The 22,238-nt window shown below is 46.0% G+C and overlaps 1 protein-coding gene across 1 annotated transcript in view; it reads right to left on the bottom strand.

The window, feature by feature from the left end:
- Positions 1-446: 446 nt before the first annotated feature.
- The window catches only part of LOC120018629 (sortilin-related receptor-like), a 67,124-nt gene continuing 45,332 nt past the window's right edge, over positions 447-22,238 (bottom strand). The window contains exons 16-47 of the mRNA XM_038961833.1: positions 21,081-21,253; positions 20,744-20,875; positions 17,890-17,981; positions 17,406-17,652; positions 16,429-16,567; positions 16,044-16,217; positions 15,127-15,240; positions 14,659-14,781; positions 14,303-14,422; positions 14,073-14,198; positions 13,726-13,836; positions 13,321-13,452; positions 12,859-12,990; positions 12,619-12,753; positions 12,118-12,267; positions 11,326-11,502; positions 10,863-10,991; positions 10,378-10,504; positions 9,680-9,849; positions 8,743-8,855; positions 8,317-8,418; positions 8,125-8,191; positions 7,387-7,469; positions 7,207-7,297; positions 6,840-7,030; positions 6,238-6,357; positions 5,747-5,911; positions 5,059-5,233; positions 4,578-4,684; positions 4,257-4,449; positions 3,731-3,943; positions 447-3,255 (exon numbers count right to left, since the gene is read on the bottom strand). Coding sequence (XP_038817761.1) covers positions 3,188-3,255; positions 3,731-3,943; positions 4,257-4,449; positions 4,578-4,684; positions 5,059-5,233; positions 5,747-5,911; positions 6,238-6,357; positions 6,840-7,030; positions 7,207-7,297; positions 7,387-7,469; positions 8,125-8,191; positions 8,317-8,418; positions 8,743-8,855; positions 9,680-9,849; positions 10,378-10,504; positions 10,863-10,991; positions 11,326-11,502; positions 12,118-12,267; positions 12,619-12,753; positions 12,859-12,990; positions 13,321-13,452; positions 13,726-13,836; positions 14,073-14,198; positions 14,303-14,422; positions 14,659-14,781; positions 15,127-15,240; positions 16,044-16,217; positions 16,429-16,567; positions 17,406-17,652; positions 17,890-17,981; positions 20,744-20,875; positions 21,081-21,253 — 4,391 coding nt within the window. The 3' untranslated portion in view covers positions 447-3,187. The remainder of the gene's footprint in view (positions 3,256-3,730; positions 3,944-4,256; positions 4,450-4,577; positions 4,685-5,058; positions 5,234-5,746; positions 5,912-6,237; positions 6,358-6,839; positions 7,031-7,206; positions 7,298-7,386; positions 7,470-8,124; positions 8,192-8,316; positions 8,419-8,742; positions 8,856-9,679; positions 9,850-10,377; positions 10,505-10,862; positions 10,992-11,325; positions 11,503-12,117; positions 12,268-12,618; positions 12,754-12,858; positions 12,991-13,320; positions 13,453-13,725; positions 13,837-14,072; positions 14,199-14,302; positions 14,423-14,658; positions 14,782-15,126; positions 15,241-16,043; positions 16,218-16,428; positions 16,568-17,405; positions 17,653-17,889; positions 17,982-20,743; positions 20,876-21,080; positions 21,254-22,238) is intronic.

Here is a 22,238-nt window from a genome sequence, read left to right as displayed (position 1 = left end):
GGTGCAAAGAGGAGACGCGAGTCAAAAACCACAGTGAGAGTGGCCTGATTAAAGACTGATCCCAGTTCATCTCCAGGACATCCGTACTCTAAAGCCTCTACAGACACACCCTTCACCTCACTGTTTACATGCACTCCTTCCTGTCTCGCGCTGCCAAATACTGAAGGACTTACTCATAGCATTCTGTGGTTAACCAAGGCTATGCGTTTGCCTTCACTTTGTTAAGGGCCTTTGAGGAGACTCTGTGCCACTGTGTGTGATCGATGGGAGATTTGTTTATTTCTATCAAAAACATTTGTAAGTTGGAAGGACATTGACTAAAGACAGTAAAGTAAACTAAAAATAATTCAATAAACATTTTAGAAAGCAGAGATCTTCAGTGTTGTTGTTTCTATCTATCCATCCATCCATCCTCTCTGAGAAAGACGAGGAAAATGGGGCTTTCCCACATTTCCAGTAAGTTTATTTCAGTATAAGTGGTTTTAAAAACACTTCACACTGTACCTCAAACATCTCACGTCCTTGAGACCCCCATAAGCAAGCAAGATCAACATATTAAAATATGGCGGTGTCCAACATTATATTCTGTGCAAAAACTTTAAGCATACTATTTTACAGAAAGAAAGAAAAAAGTCTACATTGGGAGGGGGTAGGGGTTGAAACGGTCACACAATAATCAAGAATTATATTTTGTACAATTGTCAAAACTTGGACTACATGAGATAAAATCATCAGGTGGCTTTAGATATGTGCCTTTTAAACAGCCAATGCAGACAGGAGTAGTGACCTGTATATAACAATAACAACTTCTACTGCTCTCTCTTCAGTACAGATCATTCTCTTTAGCATTGTGTAAGGGTATTGTGAGTGTGGGTGTGCACTTGTGTCGTCATAAATACAGTACATACATACAAACTCAATGTGTTTTCTAATAAGGCATATGTGGCAAATCGAAGTCCACAGAAAATAAACAGTATCAACACTATTTAAGGCCAGGAAAGCAGAAAAGGGGGAGATAGAATCACAAGTACCTTACGGAGAAGAACGTCAAAACAATGTAGTGAAAGCAGCCCTGCAGTGACCGGGAAGGAAGAGTGCGAGGGGGGGGGGGGGCTGCTGTGACGTCACCCCCACAGTGGGATAGGGGAATGGAGGTGGGAACGTGGTCCTGGTGCCTGGGGGCACGATGCCTGCCCTGAACCAGTCTACAGTCAGAGACTATCAAAATCCATTTTCAGGTCTCTCTTCCAAGAGTATAGGGGTGAACCATTCAGAGTAGAGTTTTTTGGCTTTACAAAGTGAGAGGACTGCAAATGTATCCATTTCACACGAGGGGTGGGAGGTAGAAGGGGGGGGACTAGTAACATGACCGGTTTCCACATCGCCTCAAAGACATAAAATCACAGATATAAAATACATTCATGAACAAATTTACAAATAAACCAAAAAACAGGTCAATGAATACAAGCATCATACCTTACATCAACTTGAAATGGCTCTTTAGCATAGACGAAAATACACGTTTCATGACTACACAATAGGATGGGAAAGGGAAAAATTTAATATTCTTCTTAAGCTTGTCACATCCTATTGACGTGAAGCATTTGGCTACACAGTGAGACAGAGCTGGACACAGTCCCCCTCACTGTGACCTAAAACATCATACTGCTATCCCAGCAAGCAAAAGTGGTTTCCATTACGTCATTATAATGTCTTTAATGACATTATCATCAGGTTGTAGATTGGAAGTATACATTTTTTGTTAAAAAAAAAGAATAACAGCAACCACAACAACCAAAATGTGACGTCTTTCCCATGTCATCTTGCTCTCGTCATGAAAAATACATCGTTTTCTTGTTGTAACAGAGACAAGTTCCTTGTAATCTGGTTTTATAACTTCTTCTCAACCAGAAAACCAGTTTACAACCATAAAATGACGTCATTCCAACATCATGCTCATCATTGCCCCTAGGGTTACTATAGTACCTCAGTGAGGGTTCCCGAGTGTTGGCGAAAGACTCAGATGATCAGACCACGCCAGTGTCAGACCAGACAAAGACTCAGTTCCCTGAGAACATCAGAGACAAACGTTCCAAACACTACAAACTAACGGCAGCTAATTGGGCGTAATAATATTTGAATAACAATAATATTTACACCGTGGTGGTCCTGATAAAACCAATTAAAATCAAACTATTTTCCTATAGATCCACCTACAGCATTATCGATGCAGCATTGCGAGTAGAGAAACACAACAGAATGATCGCGCTGACGTTTTGGAGTTAATAGCACGGTAAACGGGAATAACTTTTCGGTACTATTGTTACTGCTGAGTTGACTACAGCCACTCCTGTGCTGGTGGTAGGAGGAACATGGATCTATAAGACACAGCATGGTGCCATCGATTTCATCTAATCGCTACTCATTGGATGGTTACTCAGACGCCAATTGTTGTGTTTAGACTAATGGACAGTTTTAAACCAAATATCAACAGATTAAAGTGATCTCATTCCAACAGACAGCAACATATTCAGATCGATTTCAGTACGGACACTGAACAACGTACCATGAATAAATACCATGAAAACTAAGTTAATTTATGCTGTATCAAGAGCTTGAGTTCCTAACTCTTTTTATGAAGCATTTCTTTGTAAAACGTATTTTTTTACTTTTACAGTATTAGGTGTATATTTTCTGCATTGGATGTTTTTTGCTAGGTGCTTATTTTGGCTTCAAGCAATGAACAGTTCTTTATGGAGTGAGTTTGTAACTCAAAAGGGGATTTTCTCTAACACACGACTCGCCTGACAAACTCACAATCCTTCACAGTTAGCATCAGTTCCCGATCAACAAAGTCCTTTGACCGATATATATATATATATATATATATATATTATGTATAAAAAAATAAGTTATTGCGCATCCAAAAAAAGTGCATCGTATTTTTCAAAAAAATATCTCTCGTTGCGCTTCACTTTTCTTCCTTTGATCCTGAATCCAATAAGACTTTTTTCTCGGAGTGGGTTGGTTGACGAAAGTGTTGGCGCACCTTCTTTCGTGACCTCTGACCTTTTGGTCATACCACGTGGGCACCAGCGCGTAGGTGACGGGTTGGGACAGGCAGGGCAGAGTGTGTAGTAGAGTGATAGGGAGGAAAAGAAGACGACGACGTGAAGGAGTGGTCCCACTACGCAATCACCATGGGAACGTCGTCTGAGAAGCCGCTGATCATGGGGGCGTCTTCGTCATCGTCACCTTTAAGGAGGATGGGGAAAGGAGAGATGAACAGAGGAGGGAAGAAGGACATGATAGTTGCATCAGAACGGATCATGCAAAAATGTGGTTTTCTAGTGGGGCTAGGAGTTTCTCCGGACGATGGGACCTGACAAGGACAAACTACGGTCCCTAGTAGCACAGCCTTTAACTGAGGCCCAGAGTTTTTATGGTCAGGTCACACGGTCAGGAGAAACTCCGGGCCCTAGAAATGTTTGATCAAAAGCCGTGCCAATCAGATGGACGTAGAGAGGCATTATCTATGGGTGTCAGTTCACAAGTAAAGACAGTGTGGTTCAAGTTCAACACAGTGTAGACTGATAACATCAACCTCCATTACAACCGTCACAGTCAACAGTAACATCAAGCGTCCTGCACAGGAGCACAAAACAAGGGAGCAACGCAACTACGGATGTGTGGGGCTACTTCGATATAGAACTTAACCAAGGAGTCTTACCCAGCTCATCCCCTGAGGAGAAGATGGCCGAGCCCAGGCGGGAGTTGTAGTGGCTGTTGGCGAAGGCGGTGAAGTTGTTCTGAAGGCGGCGGTGCCTCAGGTACAGGACCACCAGGCCCCCACACAGCCCCAGCAGCAGCAGGAACAACACCGGCACCACCACTACTGCCATGTCCCCTGACTGACCCGAGCTCCGCACTGCCTCGCTGGGACCTGCAGGGAGAGGAGGGGGGGGGGGTATACCTGGTGAGTGACATTCACTGACTGACATTGAGCATACAGTACATGAGGGAGCCATTATGAGAGATTCTTTATGTACTTTTATCTCACAAAGTTGATTAATGAAGTAAGATTAACACGGAAAACTATCACCATATCCATCAATTGAGAGTGATAACTTTTATCCTTCTGTTGTATGAAGGTCACCACACATTGTTACTGAAACTGACGTTTAGGATTTATGCATGATCTTAGTAAATCTGTCCCGTAACTTCCCATCCTCCCCAGTGCCTCCTCCTTCTCTCACCTTGTCCCAGCTGGTCGTAGAGCAGCAGGGCGGACTTGCCACACAGCTGTCCGTTGAGCAGGCAGCGGGCCTGGACAGAGAAGGTGTAGTTGTGGCCCGCCAGCAGGCTGCTGATCCGGAAGAAGGTCTCCGTGGTGTTACCCAGGAGCACGGTGGAGTTGGACAGGCTGTCGTACACGTGCACCTCGTAGCCCTGCGGAGAAACACCGAGCACGGACGTGCAGACAGACAGACAGACATTGATGGTGAATATCAGAGGAACTAAAAGACAGTGGGGTTGATCTGTCATCACAGGGAGAGGCAGCTGTGTGTGTCCCTCACCCTGCTCTCATTGAAGCTCCTCTCCTTTACGGCCAAACTCTTCCAGAAGAGGAACACATGGTCTTTCTCCGTCAGGATCTTCAGAGCCTCTGGAGCAGGCAGGGGCACTATGTCCACACAGAGTAGAAGGAAACAACTTTATCAACACACATTCATACAATTATGTTCATGTTAAAACAATCCCCATTGGGTTTTGAATGTGGTCTCCCCAGATCTGTTGGCGCTCTACCTTTAACTCCTTTAATATACAAGAAGCCCTGACTAGTTCCCAGCCACTATATAACAGATGGTGGGGGCGTTCCAGGTTGTCTATCTCTATTTCAGTCGGGCTGCACATCCCAGAAGATCGCTACATCTCACTAACATGACCCCTGAGATGTTTTAACTCCTCTCCGGGCATTGTGGGAAAGAAAACTGATTGTCGACTGCAATAAAGATGACCTGGAACGCGCCCATCCCCGGGGCATAAGCCAGGCCGTACTTGTGTTGAGCGTGTAGCTGGCCTCCTTGCTCATGTTGCGCAGGCGGACGGAGACGCTGTAGTGTCCGCCGGGCTCCAGGCCTTTGAGGCAGTACTCCACCGTGTTGTTCTGGGTGGTCAGCTTGTAGCTGCTCTCGGTCTTACGCACCACGTCCTTCAGGTGCACCGCGTACGTCTGCACGGGACGGACACATCCAAATCAAACTTTATTGAAAGTGCATTTAACAATCTCAACACAGTTTACAGTAAAATAATACAACAAAAGAACAATAAATGACATACGTATTGGCATCCAAAATGGCACCCTAATGACCAGAGCCCTGGTCAAAAGTAGTGCACTTAAAAGGGAATAGGGTGTCATTTGAGATCCAGACATGGACAGACAGGTTTATGGTTTGTGTGGGACAACTGTTCATGTTACTATATCAGGTGTACTGTATATTACCTGGTCAGTCAGGTTTTTAGAGGCTTTATTTAAGGGATAGTTCACTCAATTTTCAAACAATAAAGTTTCCTTACACTGAAAGAAGTCTATGGACAAGGAGAGAGTGCAATCCACACTCTGGGTCTGTTTTGAAGTTTAAGCTTCAACTCACTTCAAAAAAAGGTAACTATCACTTTAACCCAGGAACCAGACAAAATGTATCGGAAAGAGCTGACGCTCGAGGGTGTGTGAGGATGACCTTACCAGAGGAGCGCTGGGGGAGTCGTAGGGAGGCTGCCACTTCAACATAGCCTGGGTCTTCTCAACGCGCACCTTGTGCAGGTTACGAGGAGGCAGCCGCTCGTTGGGAATCATCTTAACCACCGCATAGTCAGAGGGAGGGCCCAGGTAGGGAGAGATGGCCCGCACCTGTCACACACAAGTGAACACACACACACACACACACACACACACACACACACACACACACACACACACACACACACACACACACACACACACACACACAGATATTGTTCTTTAGAAACCAAAAATGCACACATAGGTTAACTGTGAGCGGATTATCTGCAGTCGATCATTTTACAGTTCAGTACAGTTTAAAACCAAAATGGAATCTTGGGTAAGAACGAAAAATCCCTAGCCAACCGTGTTGCATGTCAATAAAGTTTTCTGATTCTGTATCTGAGGCATTGAGAGAGGAATCAGGGTGAAGAGGAGTAAGGGTGTGAACTCACGAGGAACAGGTACTGCTCATCACTGTCCACAGTGACGGTCCGGCTGCTAACGCTGGTGTTCACACTGTGAGGGCTGCGGTACAGGTCCAAGAAGGAGGTGGCAAAGAAGATGCCATACACCTGTACAGACAGACCACAACCACACAGTACATCACTGGCTGCACAGGGAGCTGTCCTACTCCAGCCGCGTGCTTCACAGTAGCGGTGGATGAGTCGAGTTCCCCCCTTACTATGGAAAGAGCTTTGAGCATCTGGAAAAGAGCTTTATATATCCAATCAATTATGACTCATCTATGAAATTCCTTATTATATTTTGCTTGTGGGGACTCGCTTAATTGATCTTGCCTGGAACCAATGGAATAGGGCAAACCCCGCCCATCAGGCACTCGAGACAGGCTCAATCAAATGCCTGAAGCATTTGAAAGTATACTACAGATACTACTTAAACCCAGGGTCATGTTCATTATGCACCAAATAGAAAACGGATAGGGACTACCTGAAATTTTCAGTCCCAAAAAGTTGAATGATGTTTTCCGTTGTGTGCCCTAATGAACATGACCCATGTCTGTAATACAGTAGCTGTCATGCTGTGACCGTGTTACCTGTGCAGGGGATCCGGTTACAGTCCAGCTGCAGTCCACAGAGCTCTGGTTGAGGGCCCGGGCCTTGAGGAGGGGAGGCTCCGGCTGGGTGCCTTTGGTCTGCTGGCGAGACAGGGCTGTGGGGCTGTCTCCTACACCGGTCTGGGCCCACACAGCCACCTCGTAGATGGTCCCCGTGGTCAGGTTGGCAGCTGCAAGTGTACAGGTAGATACAGAGACAGACAGACCGACCGACAGAGTTGGGTTAGGATATTGAAAACACAGAAGTGTGTGTATGTGATGCGTATGACGAAGTTATGTGTTTGAAAAACACTTGCTGTTTAATTGTCCGAAAATGTGTGGACACTAGAGGCAGACAGGAACCTACCTTTCAGTATGCTGCCTCGCACAGTGTAGTTCCTGCTCTCCTTCACGTGAGCATCAAACACCCAGGACAGCACCACCACATACTGCCTCACCTGCACACACCCACGGAACAACGGCAGAATTATAGGGCAAGTTAGAACACATAAGCACCAACTCACGCACGCACACGCCACCAACTGACCTCATATTGGGAGTTAAAGCTGAAAGATAGGCTCATCGAGTCTTCTGTGATGCTATCGGTGATAACTGAGGGGGGTGGCAGAGCTGAGAGAGAGAGAGACACAATAAGCATCAGCTCCAATACATAAGACAACTACATACTGGCGGCCAGCAGAGGGCGATAGAACACTGTAAATCTCCACAATGCAAACAGTAAAGGAAGCGCACTGAAGGATTAGGGAAAGGGAAAGGGGGATACCTAGTCAGTTGTACAACTGAATGCCTTCAAATGAAATGTGTCTTCCGCATTTAACCCAACCCCTCTGATTCAGAAAGGTGCGGGGGGCTGCCTTAAATGACATCCATGTCTTCGGCGCCCGGGGAAGAGTGGGTTAACTGCCTTGCTCAGGGGCAGAACGACAGATTTTTATCTTGTCAGCTCGGGGATTCGATCCATCAACCTTTCGGTTACTGGCCCAACGCTCTAACCACTAAGCTTCCTGCCGCAGCTCGAGACCAAATTAAGAAATGTACCATCCTCCGGTGACCCAAATCTCCACAACCCAAACTAAAAAGAAATAGCGTGTGATTATAGAAGTATTCTTATAACTTGCGACCCACCTCTCACATGCCCAGGGCCCACTTTTGGTCTTGACCCATAGTTTAAGAAACCCTGGATTAGAGAATTTGTCAAATGTATCAAACTATCATCATGCCATATTATAAATTGTCAGGCAATGATCATGAGAGATTGTCATGCCTTTCTTGGGGATGATGGATTTAACCTCAGTCCAGTTCCCCATACCTCGACCCGTCACTGCTGCCACCTGAAAACACACGTTCAGAACTCATCAGACAGGTTCACAACTCAACAATTCTAAGAGCTCACGTTACCTTCATGTTATGAAGGCAAATGTCACTATGAAGCTGCTCTGAAAGACAGGTCTCTTACTCTAAACTTGTACAGAGTGCTGGGCTGTAGGTTTTTGACCTCCACACCGTTGCCGGTGCTTCGCTGAGAGAACCATTCCACACCTTTTTCACTGTACTCCACCTGTCACACACACACACACACGGTCACACACACACGCACACACACACACGCACAGACACGCACATATAGAGAGAAACAAAACAGGAAAAACAGGGTTGAAACATTGTTAGTGTTAATAATAAACCCACATTGCAGTGTGTGGAGTCTTTCATATTTTGCTGATGAACATTAACTTTGATCTCCAGCACCCGCTCAAAGCCATTGGATGTCCATATGTTTCCATCTCTTCTTACAGCCCTACTGCTCAGGACATGACACTAAGAATGGAGAGGCGGTTATTAAGTTTACCAGAGGAAACAACATTGTCTGGGCAGGCTAACTCACAATGTACTCCCGGATCAGGCCGTGGGCTTTGTCCGGAGTGCTCCACGAGGCCTCCACCGTGCCGTCCTCTCCGTTGTCACATGACAGCTGCAGGTTTCTGGGGGGGTCGGGCACTGCAACAACCATTACATTACCGTACTGTCAATCCACCATAATATTCAATTCATAGCTTAAAACACTATTGCAGGCAGGCCACAAACTTCAAAAGTGATAGAAACATGAATGGGTATTTCCAAGACCCTTTCGATAGAGATTCTCCATTGAGCATGCCTTTCAGTCCAGGGGTAGGCTTAATCTGGGTACTGGATAATAATCCTAAATCTACATTATTCCTTTTGTTACTCCTTTTGCCTGTCAGTTAGCCGAGCAACTAACAAGCAGTGCATTCAACTAGGGTGTGAAAAACAACCACACTAAACACATGGACAATGTGTGAAGTCAAGCCTTCGACAAATCCTCTGCTGTGAACAGACACAGTGAAACGATTGTGTCTACCTTTCCCTCGCTCTCTCCCTTCTCTTTCTCCCCTCCCCAACACCCACCCCCCTCTCATCTCTCCCCTCCTCCTCCATTGAAAGAACGGTGATCAGCAATAGCCAATGAGAGCTTGCCACAAGCAATGTTGTTCAATTCAAAATGTATTGAGTAGGTATTTCAACTCTGTGTGGCAAGCACGAATGTCTGACTGAAAACTTGATTTGAGGCTGCTTTTAGCCACGGCTTGTTCTAGCTACATTAACAATCTAACCACATCATTGTTTTCGCGAGACAGCGTGGTACTGAGAATCATCGCGACCAAGAGAAGAATCTCGTAGTGTGTGATCCTCCGTCTGTGTCAGCAAGACAAGAAACTACAGGAAAAACGGTTGTTTGACGTGAGAGGCTCAGCGGTGTTAGGATTTTGAAAGTCGTGTGGTGTACACGGGACATTACTCACATCCCTCGGGCGTTCTCAGGGTCAACACATCGTTGGTCTTGTGCTGCTTGCTGAGACACTGCGTCAGAACCTTCACCTGGTACGTGGTGTCTGGCTTCAGCACCGACAGGGTGTAGCTGCTCTTGTTGCTGTGTGTGTCCATGGAGGTCCACTGCTGGGTGCCCACCAGCCTAGCATACAGAGACAGATATACAAACACACACAGTCAGACACACATAAGCGACATAAGCGGTCGCTTAGGGGCCACCGGCCAAACTTGTAGTAATCATGGCCGAATATTGACAGGGCACGTGCCCAGGGCCCTGACCTCCTGGGGCCCCAATTGATTTTGTTAGTCATTCTGACGCAGATATCATATTAATGTCAAAGTCATGGTGAAATGTGTAATATAGCAGGAAATTTGCTTTAAAACTGCATCTCCGCCTCATGGCAAAATGAGTAGAATTGCAATGTGTTATAAAATTGTAATACAATTACAGAAAACTTGATTCAAAACGGTAACATTTTCTCTATGCCCCATGACATTGCAGGAAATTAACTTTAAAACTTAAATTCTTCTCTGCCGTCAAGATGGGGGGGCCACTAAAATGTTTTGCCGCAATGTTGGGGGGGGGGGCAACCAAATCTTACTTAGGGCCCCCAAAAGGCTAGAGCTGGCTCTGGACACACACACAAAACACACAGACTGACTGACTGACCTGTAGTAGATGAGGAAGTAGCAGGAAGCCAGGGGCAGGTTCTTAGGTCTGGACCAGGTGAGGGTGATGGCGCCAGAGAAGTCTGCCGTCCAGCGCAGGTTCTGGATCTTGTAGACCAGAGAGTCGGCTACAGAGAGACAGGTCAGAAACCCACCCCCAGTACAAACGTTGGCGAGGAGAGATACAAGTGAAAAGATGAGTGAAGACTTCGCTTATGTAAATTGATTGGGGCGTGACATGATTTTCATTAAAAGTATATGACATCGTAATACACAGCAGAGCCACTTCCTGCTTACAGAAATAAACAACAATAACATTATAATTGGCCAGGACTGCCACTATTAGCTCTGTTTCAAGAGCCAATAGAGGCAGTCTTCCTTGGGCAGATTTGAAGTCTGTTTTTGTTGACGTCTGTAAAGCAGGATGATGTCATATTCCCGAGTCTCCCTTTATGTGCGGAAGAAGCCTGGCTACTGAAGACTCACAGGTGCAGTTGTCCTCGTCACTGTGATCGGAGCAGTCCATGAAGCCGTCACACTTCTCACCGTCCAGCAGACAGGTTTCCCCGTCAGCGCAGTGCGTGCCGTTAACACATGTCAGAGGCCCTCGCGTGGCTATCAGACAGAGAGTGTGAGAGGGGGGGTGGGAAGAAGACGGGAGGAAGGGAAAGAGAGAAAAGGGGAAGAGAAACAAGTGTGAGAACCACATCTCCTTTTTGAGATGTGGCACGCCGAGTGAGACGTCAACGTTCAAGTGTCTTAGTCATGTTGTGGATCGGTGTTTCTTACAGCATTTTGTGCATTTTATGAATTAACACCGTTACTGGGTTGGCTACGTGTTTCACCCTTTTGGCCAGTTTGAAAGTCCCCACTCACGTCTGTGTATTGACTGACTGACATAGGCCCCATGAGGAGCATAGGTCATCCACACTCTGTGTGTAACACTTACGACAGTGGGCTTCGTCCGAACCGTCCAGGCAGTGCTGGTGGCCGTCGCAGCGCTGCCAATCAGGGATGCAGGTGGGGGGCTTCCGGCAGAGGAACTGGCCCTTGCTGCAGCGGCCAGGGGGCAGGGGAGGGGCGTGGGTGGGCCACGGGGCCTGTGTCGCCGTGCCTTTGGCTGTGCCTAGGAAACAAAACATAACCACAGGGCCATTGCCAGAACATATCAGTTGGACGGGCATTAGATTTTTTTGATAAGGGGGCACGTTTTTTTTTTATGGGACTTCCTACGTATATATTTTTTATAGATTTTAAAGTAAAGACATGTAATTTAACTGCAAAAAAATGTATTACATTTTTATGTCGCACGAACACAACCAGTCACAATATTTTCATCTGATTATCAAACGAATCACTTCAAAAAGTAAGTTACCTTCGCACGTTCGTCCAAAATAATTCCAGCATCCGAACAGTGCACTGTGCACCCGCTAACTTTCCTTCAATTCGTGTCTGAAACTCTCTCACCGGAGAAAGCATCCGAGCGAGCGAGCGAATCAGCGCCCCTCTGTCTTACTAGTCTAATGATGAATTTCCACCATATTGTTTTCACCTGTCAAGTATTTTCCAATCACTGCAGATGAATGAAAGGAGACAAATAGCTCCAAAGTGTTTTCTGGTCAAGTCACATGGTCAGTAATAACCACCTGGCCCTACCTAGCTACATACAGCTATATAACTAGTCCTGAGCTGTGTAGCCAAGGTGGCAAGCCCTTTGGTGTAGATGGAGATGGTGGTTCACCTGTGGGACAGCCCAGTTCATCACTGCCATCGGGACAGTCAGCGTAGCCGTCACACACCCAGGAGTTGACTATACAGGCTCCCGAGCCACAGTGGAAGCGGTTAGGGGCGCAGGACGATGGGCCTGGGGCAGGGGTGTGTGGAGTGACTCCTAAGAAAACAAGAGAGGAAGAGGTTCAGATACACATAACACTTCAAATGGTTTGGTCATAGAGATCTGGCAGGAATAACAGAGTAAGAGTAAGTGAGTGAGAGACAGAGAGAGAGACAGAGACAGAGAGAGACAGAGAGAGAGAGAGAGACAGGGAGAGACAGAGAGAGACAGAGAGAGAAAGAGAAAGACAGAGAGAGAGACAGAGAGAGAGAAAGACAGAGAGAGAGAGAGAGAGAGAGAGAGAGAGAGAGAGAGAGAGAGAGAGAGAGAGAGAGAGAGAGAGAGAGAGAGAGAGAGAGAGAGAGAGAGAGAGAGAGAGAAAGTGTGTGTGTGTGTGTGTGTGTGTACCAGTGCACTGAGCCTCGTCAGACCAGTCTCCGCAGTCATTCTCTCCGTCACACTTCCACCAGGAGGGCACACAGCGCCCATTACGACACTCGTATTGGAAGTCCCGTGTGCAGCCTGGCCCCTCAGTGGGGGAGCCTTGAACATACACACACTCAGGAATAATCTCATTTCTAGATAGATTCATTTATAAAGTGCTGCAGTGTACATAGCTGCACACACACACCCATTGTGTGTACTCACCACAGTTGGCTTCATCAGAGTAGTCCCCGCAGTCGTTCATACCGTCACACTTCCACCCCAGGCTCACACACACTCCGTTGGCACACTGGAAGTTGTAGGCGTCACAGGTCTTCTCAAACTCAGGGTGAGTGGCTAGAGAGACGAGTGGCAATCAGTACAACAAACGACGACAACTTACTTCAATGCCTTTCTAGTATCGATGCATTCATTTAGTTTTTCCTGACCTGACCAAACATGTTCCTGGGTCATGGAGAAAACAGGGAGTGAAAGCAGATGAGGAACGCGTGTTCCTTTTCCGTTGCACAATGTTTTGAAACGGATTTCATATGAACACGACCCAGGTCAGGTCACGTGCACAGGAAGAAAAAGCCTGGGCTATGTAACAGCAAATGTATTTAGTGACGGTTGCAGTTGTAGTGTTTTCTGCGATAGTAGTGGTGGGGTTAGTGGAGAAGGACTCACAGCAGCCGGCGTAGGCCACGTCCTCATCGGATCCGTCCTCGCAGTGTTTGGTGCCGTCACACACCAGAGACTGGAAAAGGCACTGGGCTCGGTTCTGACAAACAAAATCCATGTAGCGCGTACACAGGGGATCTGCAAGGAGGGGACACAGACAGTACCACTATATTACAATGGCATACGTCTGAAATATTCTCAACCAACCTCAGGAGAATGTATTGATGACAAAAACCAGTCTATGACAATATCCCTCAAAACGTTCCGTTTTTCGAGAGACCAAAGTGCATCTGGGGGCGAAAAACAACATACAAAATGTCTACAGCATAGAAATAGATCCTATTTCCCGGAGATCCTATTTCTATAGTTTGCAGTCTAGTTTCGGGGTTAGACTTTCAGTTGGTCACTCACCACAGTGTTGCTCGTCGGCGCCCCCTGGGCAGTCCTGTACTCCGTTGCAGTGGGCGCTGGCAGGCAGACAGGTGCCGTTGGAACACAGGAAGCCATTACAGCGATCCCCCACTGTCAACAAGAACACAGCATCTGTTAGTGCCAAGCCATCCTATCAAAGACCGTGCACAGAAATATGGGTAACACTTTGCTTGAACCGTCCATAAATGCTACCTAACACTGTCATAGCACTGTCGTAACAATGACATAACATCGTGGGTGTTGGTGTCAAGCAGAGAGAGGTCTGTGTCTATGCGTGTGTGTGTGTGTGTGTGTGCGCGCGCGCGCGTGTGTGTGTGTGTCCTCACCGCAATGTGCTTGCTCCTCGTCAGAGCTGTCCTGACAGTCGTCATCACCGTCACACACCCAGCGCTTAGGGATACAGTGGCCCGTGAGACACTGGAACCTACTGGCCTCACAGGTGTGGTGACCCACTGAGACCGGGAGGGAGGGAGGGAGAGGGAGAGAGTGATGGAGAGACTAAGAGCGAGACGGAGGTTGTGCAACGTTCTCCTTTTGAACACGGCCCTGATCTCACCTGTACAGTTGGCTTCGTCCGACCAGTCCCTGCAGTCGTTGTCTCCGTCACATCGCCAGGCCTCGCGGATACACACACCCCGCGCACACGTGAACTCCCCTGGTCCACACTGGTGACTCTCTGGGATACACACACACACGCAGTCAGTAATCAGAGGGAGCATCACATAGGCTATATACAATCTCAAAAGTCATACAGGATAGAGCACACAGTCAGGGAAAAAACGTGCTTGGAAGTGTGTGCGCACGCACGCACGCGCGCGCACACACACACACGACTGAATGGACGGATACAAAATATGCACACGCACACAGACACACGCATGCATGCACGCGCACACACACTCTTCCTCGTACCACAGTGTTCCTCGTCACTGTTGTCCCCACAGTCGTCCTCGTGGTCACACTTGAAGGCCAGCGGGATGCAGGAGCCGGACGCCACACAACGGAACTGGATGGACGGGTCACAGGAGGTGGTGGCTGGAGGGGGACGGACAGGGGGCAGAGGGACAGACAGAATGACAGGGTGTTGACACTGAGCCCAGAAAGACAGAGAGAAAGAACAGCAGCAGAGACTCAAAGCAGAGTGTATTGTGACAGTAACAAACTCTAGTCTGGCTCTATTGAACATTATCTGTTGGATCCATTTTATTCACTATTTACCTTACCAACAAGGATTCCACACCCAACCATTTGTATTATAATAATAAAACAGAATAATCTGTGAGTGAGTGAGTTGTCCATTGTCTAGCTGTGCGTCTGAAATGGCCTGCCCAAAAGTAGCGCACTATATAGGGAATAGGGTGCAATTTTGTCTCCACTCACGGCACTCCTGCTCGTCGCTCATGTCGCCACAGTCGTTGTCGCTGTCGCACTTCCAGATGCTGCTGATGCACTTGCCGTTGGAGCAGCGGTACTGGTTGGGCAGGCACGTGTGTTCTGGGGGAGGTGAATTTCATTCGATTTTGGGTTACAAATAAAACACACATCATCAAGAAGTGTATCTGAATCCTAAAGGATCTCCCCTAGTGGTCCTTGGACAACAACAACCAGAGTCAGACGGACAGTCAGGGAGAGAGGGCGAGGAGGGCAGTGGTTCTCTACATTCACTGAGGCAGGGATCTTCAATACCGATTCCTGGCGACGGACCCAACGCAGGCTGTGCAGGGTTTTGTTTCAGCCCAGTACTAACACGCCTGATTCAACTCTTCGCTTGGTGATTAGTTGAACTAGGTGACACGGGTGTTAGTGCTAGGTTGGAACAAAAGCCTGCACCATTGTGGATCTGTAGTAGTGTGATAGGGTCGTCTGAAGGACTACGTTGAGAACCTCAATACATTATCATGCATCTGTTTATTATCCATGCAGTCACTTTACCTCTACCTACATGTACATATTACCTCAATTACCTCGACTACCCCGTACCCCTGCACATTGACTCGCTACCGGTACCCCCTGTATATAGCCTAGTTATTGTTATTTTATTATGTTACTATTTTTCCTTTAGTTTATTTAACACATTCGTCATACTTTTTCAAACTCTGAACTGTTGGTTAAGTGCTCGTAAGTAAGCATTTCACTGTAAGGTCTACGCCTGTTGTTTTCGGTGCATGTGACAAATAACATTTGATTTGATCAGTAGTATTTTGTACCCGGCGAGACCATTGGGTGTGTGTGTGTTTGTGTGCACGTGTGTCTGTCAGAGAGAGTGTGCACACTTATGTGAGTGTGCCAGGTCTCACCTGTCTTGACGCAGGTGCTGTTGTGGAGCTGGTAGCCGGTGGGACACTGGCACTGGAGCTGTCCGTCGGGTAGGGTGGTGGTGGGCGCTCCGTCGGGGCATACACAGGTGTGGCGGTGCCCGGGCAGGGGCAGACACAGTAGGCTGCAGGGTTGGTCTGCACAGGCATTATGGCCTGGAGGAGAGCGGACACACACACACAAAGGTTTGTCATGAGCTCTGCTGACGTAGTGGGGGTGTCCAAACAAAGCTTCCACTATTGTCGCTTCCAGAGTAACATTCTGACTACACATAATATCTCTTTAACGCTGACCATCAAAGTTCTTGGAAGGCTTACTTAGAATGAGCATTGATTGTTAAATATGGTTTCGCTGCTTGTCTCTCACCTCTGGTCTTGCCCTTGTAGAAGATTTTGAGGTCCATGACCCCGGTCAGTCTACCCACTATGAGTTCGTTGTCCTGGGAACCTGCTTTGGGAGCCTTGAAGATGCCCCTCCTTGACCAGTCATCCCAGTACAGGTCATTCTGAAAACACACACACGCCAATGAGGATTTGCCCAGTAACTGGGAGATTATATGAAAGCAAACATAGATATATTTCTACAATGGGACTGTGCTCCCCAGTGTTGCACACTCAATAACCTTAAAAAAAGTAGAATCTCTGTGATATGACATCATCATACACAGAGTGCTGACTTTTTGCTTCCAGACATCAGTAACATTCTTATTGGACAAGACTGCCTCTATTGGATAACTCCAAAGACACATTTATGCTGACTCTACACACACGCATGCCCACTCACACTCTGTTAATCTTCTATCCTGTTGCCTAGTCACCTTACCCCTATACATATCTACCTCCATCACTCCAGTACCCCTGCACATTGCAAATATGATATTGAAACTGACCAGGTATATAATATGCTTACTTACTTAATGTGCTATTCATATTTATTCTCATTTCCCATGTGTTTGTTCTAGTATTACATTGTTATTAATTACTGCATTGTTGGGTTTTGAGTTTGAAAGAAAGGCATTTCACTGTACTTTTGCATGCAACATTAAATACTTGAAACAATGTAGACATGCCGCAAGGGAGGAGGCAAATTTGGAAAGAGCCAATAGTGACAGTCCTAGGCCATTTTGAATTCTGCTGTTGACGACATCTGCAAGCAGGAAGTTGACCGGCTGTGCACGAAGAGGTCATATTGCAGTCTACCTTTAAAGACGTTAGTTCGTTTGTCTAAGCTTGTAAGTGATATTCTTCAAGAATCAATGGGTATACATCATTCATTTAAATGATCAAAAACAGCTGTAAATATCACTTAATACTCCATAAGTGCATCAACCACTCTAAAGTAACCTTGAAAACAGCAATGGCATAGGGGTGAGGCAGGCCCTCCATGACCACGCTGCGCTGACCGCCGGCGAAGTCGGCCCGCTCGATGCGATCACCGTAGGCCTCGGTCCAGTACAGCCATTGGTCGTCTGCCGTGATGCCGTTGGGCCAGCGGACGCCCTCGGACACGATGCATGACACGTTGGAGCCGTCCATGTAGCCGCGGTACACGCCAGCCGCACGGTCGCCCCAATCCGTCCAGAACATCAGGCTGGTAGGAGACACGTCACAGATTAGGGAAGTATATCTGACAGATATTAACACTGACGTTATTTATGTTAAAGGAGCAATCTGCAGTTCAAACAAAAAACAAAGCGGTAAAGTCTAAAATGGATGTAGCAATCACAGATCGCCCCTTTAACAGTCGGTCATCTGGGAGACCTTTTTTGTGAAACAAAAGCTTCATAAATGCATTTGGCAGATATTCAAAGTAATTAGACTGTGCTACCTCTCTCCTGGCATGAGGACCAGAGCTCTGGGATGCTCCAGCACTGAGGAGTTGAGCAGAGTGTGACGTAGGTCCCCATCAGGGTTAGACACCTACACAACACAAGGAGTGGGTCACCATCATCACACACTGTATTGCCTGATACTATACAGTAGCATGTCATCTATCAGGTGAGGATATAAATATAAATCAAACAAGGCTTCAATAAGATGGAGAAAAAAAGATAAATACAGTGCATTCGAAAAGTATTCAGACCCCTTGACGTTTCCCACATGTTGTTAGGTTACAGCCTTATTCTAAAAAATGGATTAAATGGTGTTTGTTCCTCATCAAAGAAAACAAATCTACAGACAATACCCCATAATGACAAAGAAATAACAGGTTTTTCAATTTTGTTGCCAATGTATTAAAAATTAAAAACTGAAATATCACATTTACATAAGTATTCAGACCCTTTACACAGTACTTTGCTGAAGCACCTTTGGCAGCGATTACAGCCTCAAGTCTTCTTGGGTATGACGCTACAAGCTTGGTACAACTGTATTTGGGAAGTTTATCCCATTCTTCTCTGCAGATCCTCTCAAGCTCTGTCGGGTTGGATGTGGAGCTTCGCTGCACCACTATTTTCATGTCTCTCCAGAGATGTTAGATCCGGTTCAAGTCCGGGCTCTGACTGGGCCACTCAAGGACATTCAGAGACTGGTCCCGAAGCCACTCCTGCGTTGTCTTGGCTGTGTGCTTAGGGTCGTTGTCCTGTTGGCATGTGAACCTTCGCCCCAGCCTGAGGTCCTGAGCGCTCTGGAGCAGGTTTTCATCAAGGATCTCTCTGTACTTTGCTCTGCCACTGAAAAACATACCCACAGCATGATGCTGCCACCACCATGCTTCACCGTAGGCCTGATCGGTGGAGCGCTGCAGAGGTTCTCCCATCTCCACAGAGGAACTCTGGAGCTCTGTCAGAGTGACCATCGGGTTCTTGGTCACCTCCCTGACCAAGGCCCTTCCCCGATTGCTCAGTTTGGCCGGGTGGCCAGCTCTAGGAAGACTCTTGGTGGTTCCAAACTTCTTCCATTTAAGAATGATGGAGGCCACTGTGTTCTTGGGGACCTTCAATGCTGCAGACTTCCCCAGATCTGTGCCCTGACACAATCCTGTCACGGAACTCTATGGACAATTCCTTCGACCGCATGGCTTGGTTTTTGCTCTGACATGCACTGTCAACTGTGGGACCTTACATAGACAGGTGTTTGTCTTTCCAAATCATGTCCAATCAATTGAATTTACAACAGGTGGACTCCAATCAAGTTGTAGAAACATCTCAAGGATGATCAATGGAAACAGGAAGCACCTGAGCTCAATTTCGAGTCTCATAGCAAAGGGTTTAAATACTTATGAAAATAAGGTATCTGTTTTTAATTTTTAATACATTTGCAAAGATTTCAGAAAACCTATTTTAGCTTGTCATTATGGGGTATTGTGTGTAGGATAGCTGGGGTATTGTGTTTTTTTAAAATCCATTTTAGAATAAGTCTGTAACGTAAGCAAGTGTGGAAATGGGAAGGGGTCTAAATACTTTCCGAATGCACTGTATATACACTGAACAAAAATATTAACGCAACATGTGAAGTGTTGGTCCCATTTTTCATGAGCTGAAATAAAAGATCCCAGAAATGTTCCATACACACAAAAAGATTATTACTCTAACATTTAGTGCACAAATGTGTTTACATCCCTGTTAAATCAAATCAAATTGTATGTCACATGCACCAAATACAATGTGTAGACTTTACTGTGAAATGCTTACTTATAAGCCCTTACAACAATGCAGTTCAAGAAATAGAGTTAAGAAAATATTTACTAAATACACTAAAGTAAAAAACACAATAAAAAGTAACACAAAATTACGTAACAATAACAAGGCTATATACAGGGAGTACCAGTACCAAGTAATTTCTGGGGACAATGGGTAATTGAGGTACTTTGTACATGTAGGGAAACCTAGTCAGTTGTCCAACTGAATGTATTCAACTGAAATGTGTCTTCCGCATTTAACTCAACCACTCTGATTCAGAAAGGTGCGGGGGGCTGCCTTAATCGACATCCATGTCTTCAGCGCCCGGGGAAAAGTGGGTTAACTGTCTTGCTCAGGGGCAGAACGACAGATTTTTACCTTGTCAGCTCGGGGATTTGATCCAGTAACCGGCCCAACGCTCTAACCACTAGGCTAAGGGTAAAGTTACTAAAGTGACTATGCATAGATAATAAACAGCGAGTAGCAGCAGTTTAAAAACAAAGAGGGGAGGTCAATGCAAATAGTTTGATTAATTGTTCAGCAGTCTTATGGCTTGGGGGTAGAAGCTGTTAAGGAGCTTTTTGGACCTAGACTTGACGCTCCGGTACAGTTTGCCGTGCAGTAGCGAGAGAACAGTCTATGACTTGGGTGACTGGAGTATTTGACAATATTTTGGGCTTTCCTCTGACACCGCCTATTAAATAGGTCCTGGATGGCAGGAAGCTTTACCTGCGGGATCATCTTAGACCAGCCACCTGGACAGTTGATGAAACTGAGGTGTATTTCTGTCTGTAATAAAGCCCTTTTGTGGGGAACAACTCATTCTGATTGGCTGTGCCTGCCTTCCCAGTGGGTGCAGCCATGGGTGGGCCTGGGAGGGCATAGGCCCACCCATGGCTGCACCCCTACCCAGTCATGTGAAATCCATAGATTTGGGCCTAATGAATGTAAGCTGATTTCCTTATATGAACTGTAACTCAGTAAAATTGTTGAAATTGTTGCATTTATATATTTGTTCAGTATATATCAAATATTGGACAAATCCCTGTTCCTCATGTTTACCTCAATCCTCTGCGCTCCGGCATCCACCCAGTAAAGCAGCCTGCTGATGGGGTCAAAGGTGAGGGCCTCCACATTCTGTAGGTCTTTCCTCACGATCACTTCCTGTCCCGTACTGCCGTTCAGACAAAGCCTCTGGAGGGGGAGAACAGGGAGGGAGTGTGTACATACTTTTCACTAATCACGATACACAATGTACTTTTGGTCTCAGAAGTGTGTACAGGATAGATTTTGTGTCTGAAATGGACTTTATTCCCTATATAGTACACAAGCAATGTACTTATATAGAGAATAGGGTAAGTCATGGTTACATCTGAGTGCCTTCTGTGAAGGCCCTGACCTGTATGGTGTCCAGCGAGATGTCAGCCCAATAGAGGCAGTTCCGTTCGTAGTCAAAGTCCAGGGCCACGGCCTCGCGGAGACCAGAGAGGGGCAGGGCCTGGTCGGTCCCTGTGGCCAGGTCATAGCGATGGATGGAGTTCCTCACAGCGTACAGGATGAACTCATTACTCTCTAGAGAAGACCAGGGGGAAAAAACACTTAATACAATTCATTCTAATCTATAGCCATGTGAAGAGTAACTGGTAAGAAAAACGCAACAAATTGCATTTTATTTTGAATCCAGCTGTGTATACGACAGTATTTATTTTGCATACAGCAGTAATGCATGTCTAAAATAATTTCCCCTCAGGGAAATTAAAGTTCATCCAACCATATGCTTTTATGTATAAAATTTGAGTAATTTCACTTTTCATGAATTCACAAATACTTATTTGTTTATTTGCTTTTTGGATCCCTTACAACCAGTTCCAACCACAGCAGCTATTGTCCCTGAGGTCTAACTTACGTGTGTTGTTGCTGTAGCCGATGATCTACTGCTGGGACTAACCATTCTATCTTTAACTAAATTCACCCCATAATATGTGACTAAAAGTATCTTTTGCCTCAAATTGTACAACAGAGTTTCTTTAATGTCTAGCAAAAAAGATAAAACTGTGTGGCCCATACCAAATAAACCCGTCATGACCCACGACCCAAAGGTAACATATGGAATTGTTTTAAAATAGTTATTCAATGGATCATTTAGCTATTTGACTATGATTTTTAGGCCCTTTAGGTATCCCCCCTGAAAATATTTCTAAATTATTTGATAAAATACTGAATTTGGCCTTTACTACTATAGTCCATAGAAATGCATTGAATAACACATTTATATAAAGGCAAAAAATAAATCCTAAGGAATAATAATGTTTTGAAGTGTCTGTCCTATAAGAGATATAAGAAAGCTCAGGAAATATACATATTTTTTGGACACATTTAATACATTTAACCCCTTATTTTTGTTGCCACAAAACGACCTCCATATTTCCATGGGTTACCTTCAAACGAGTCCCATGATACTCGTGGGGGTCGTAGAGCAAAACGGAGAACATCCCCGTGAGAGTCTCCCCTTTCCATAATGGCATTTACAAGGTAAAGTATTTGTGAACCCAGTATA

This window comes from Salvelinus namaycush, chromosome 23 (genome assembly GCF_016432855.1).
Source record: "Salvelinus namaycush isolate Seneca chromosome 23, SaNama_1.0, whole genome shotgun sequence".
In the NCBI taxonomy this organism is placed as follows: domain Eukaryota; kingdom Metazoa; phylum Chordata; class Actinopteri; order Salmoniformes; family Salmonidae; genus Salvelinus; species Salvelinus namaycush.
The sequence above is the reverse complement of the archived record's forward strand: the minus strand, read 5'-3'. Positions and strand labels throughout refer to the sequence as shown.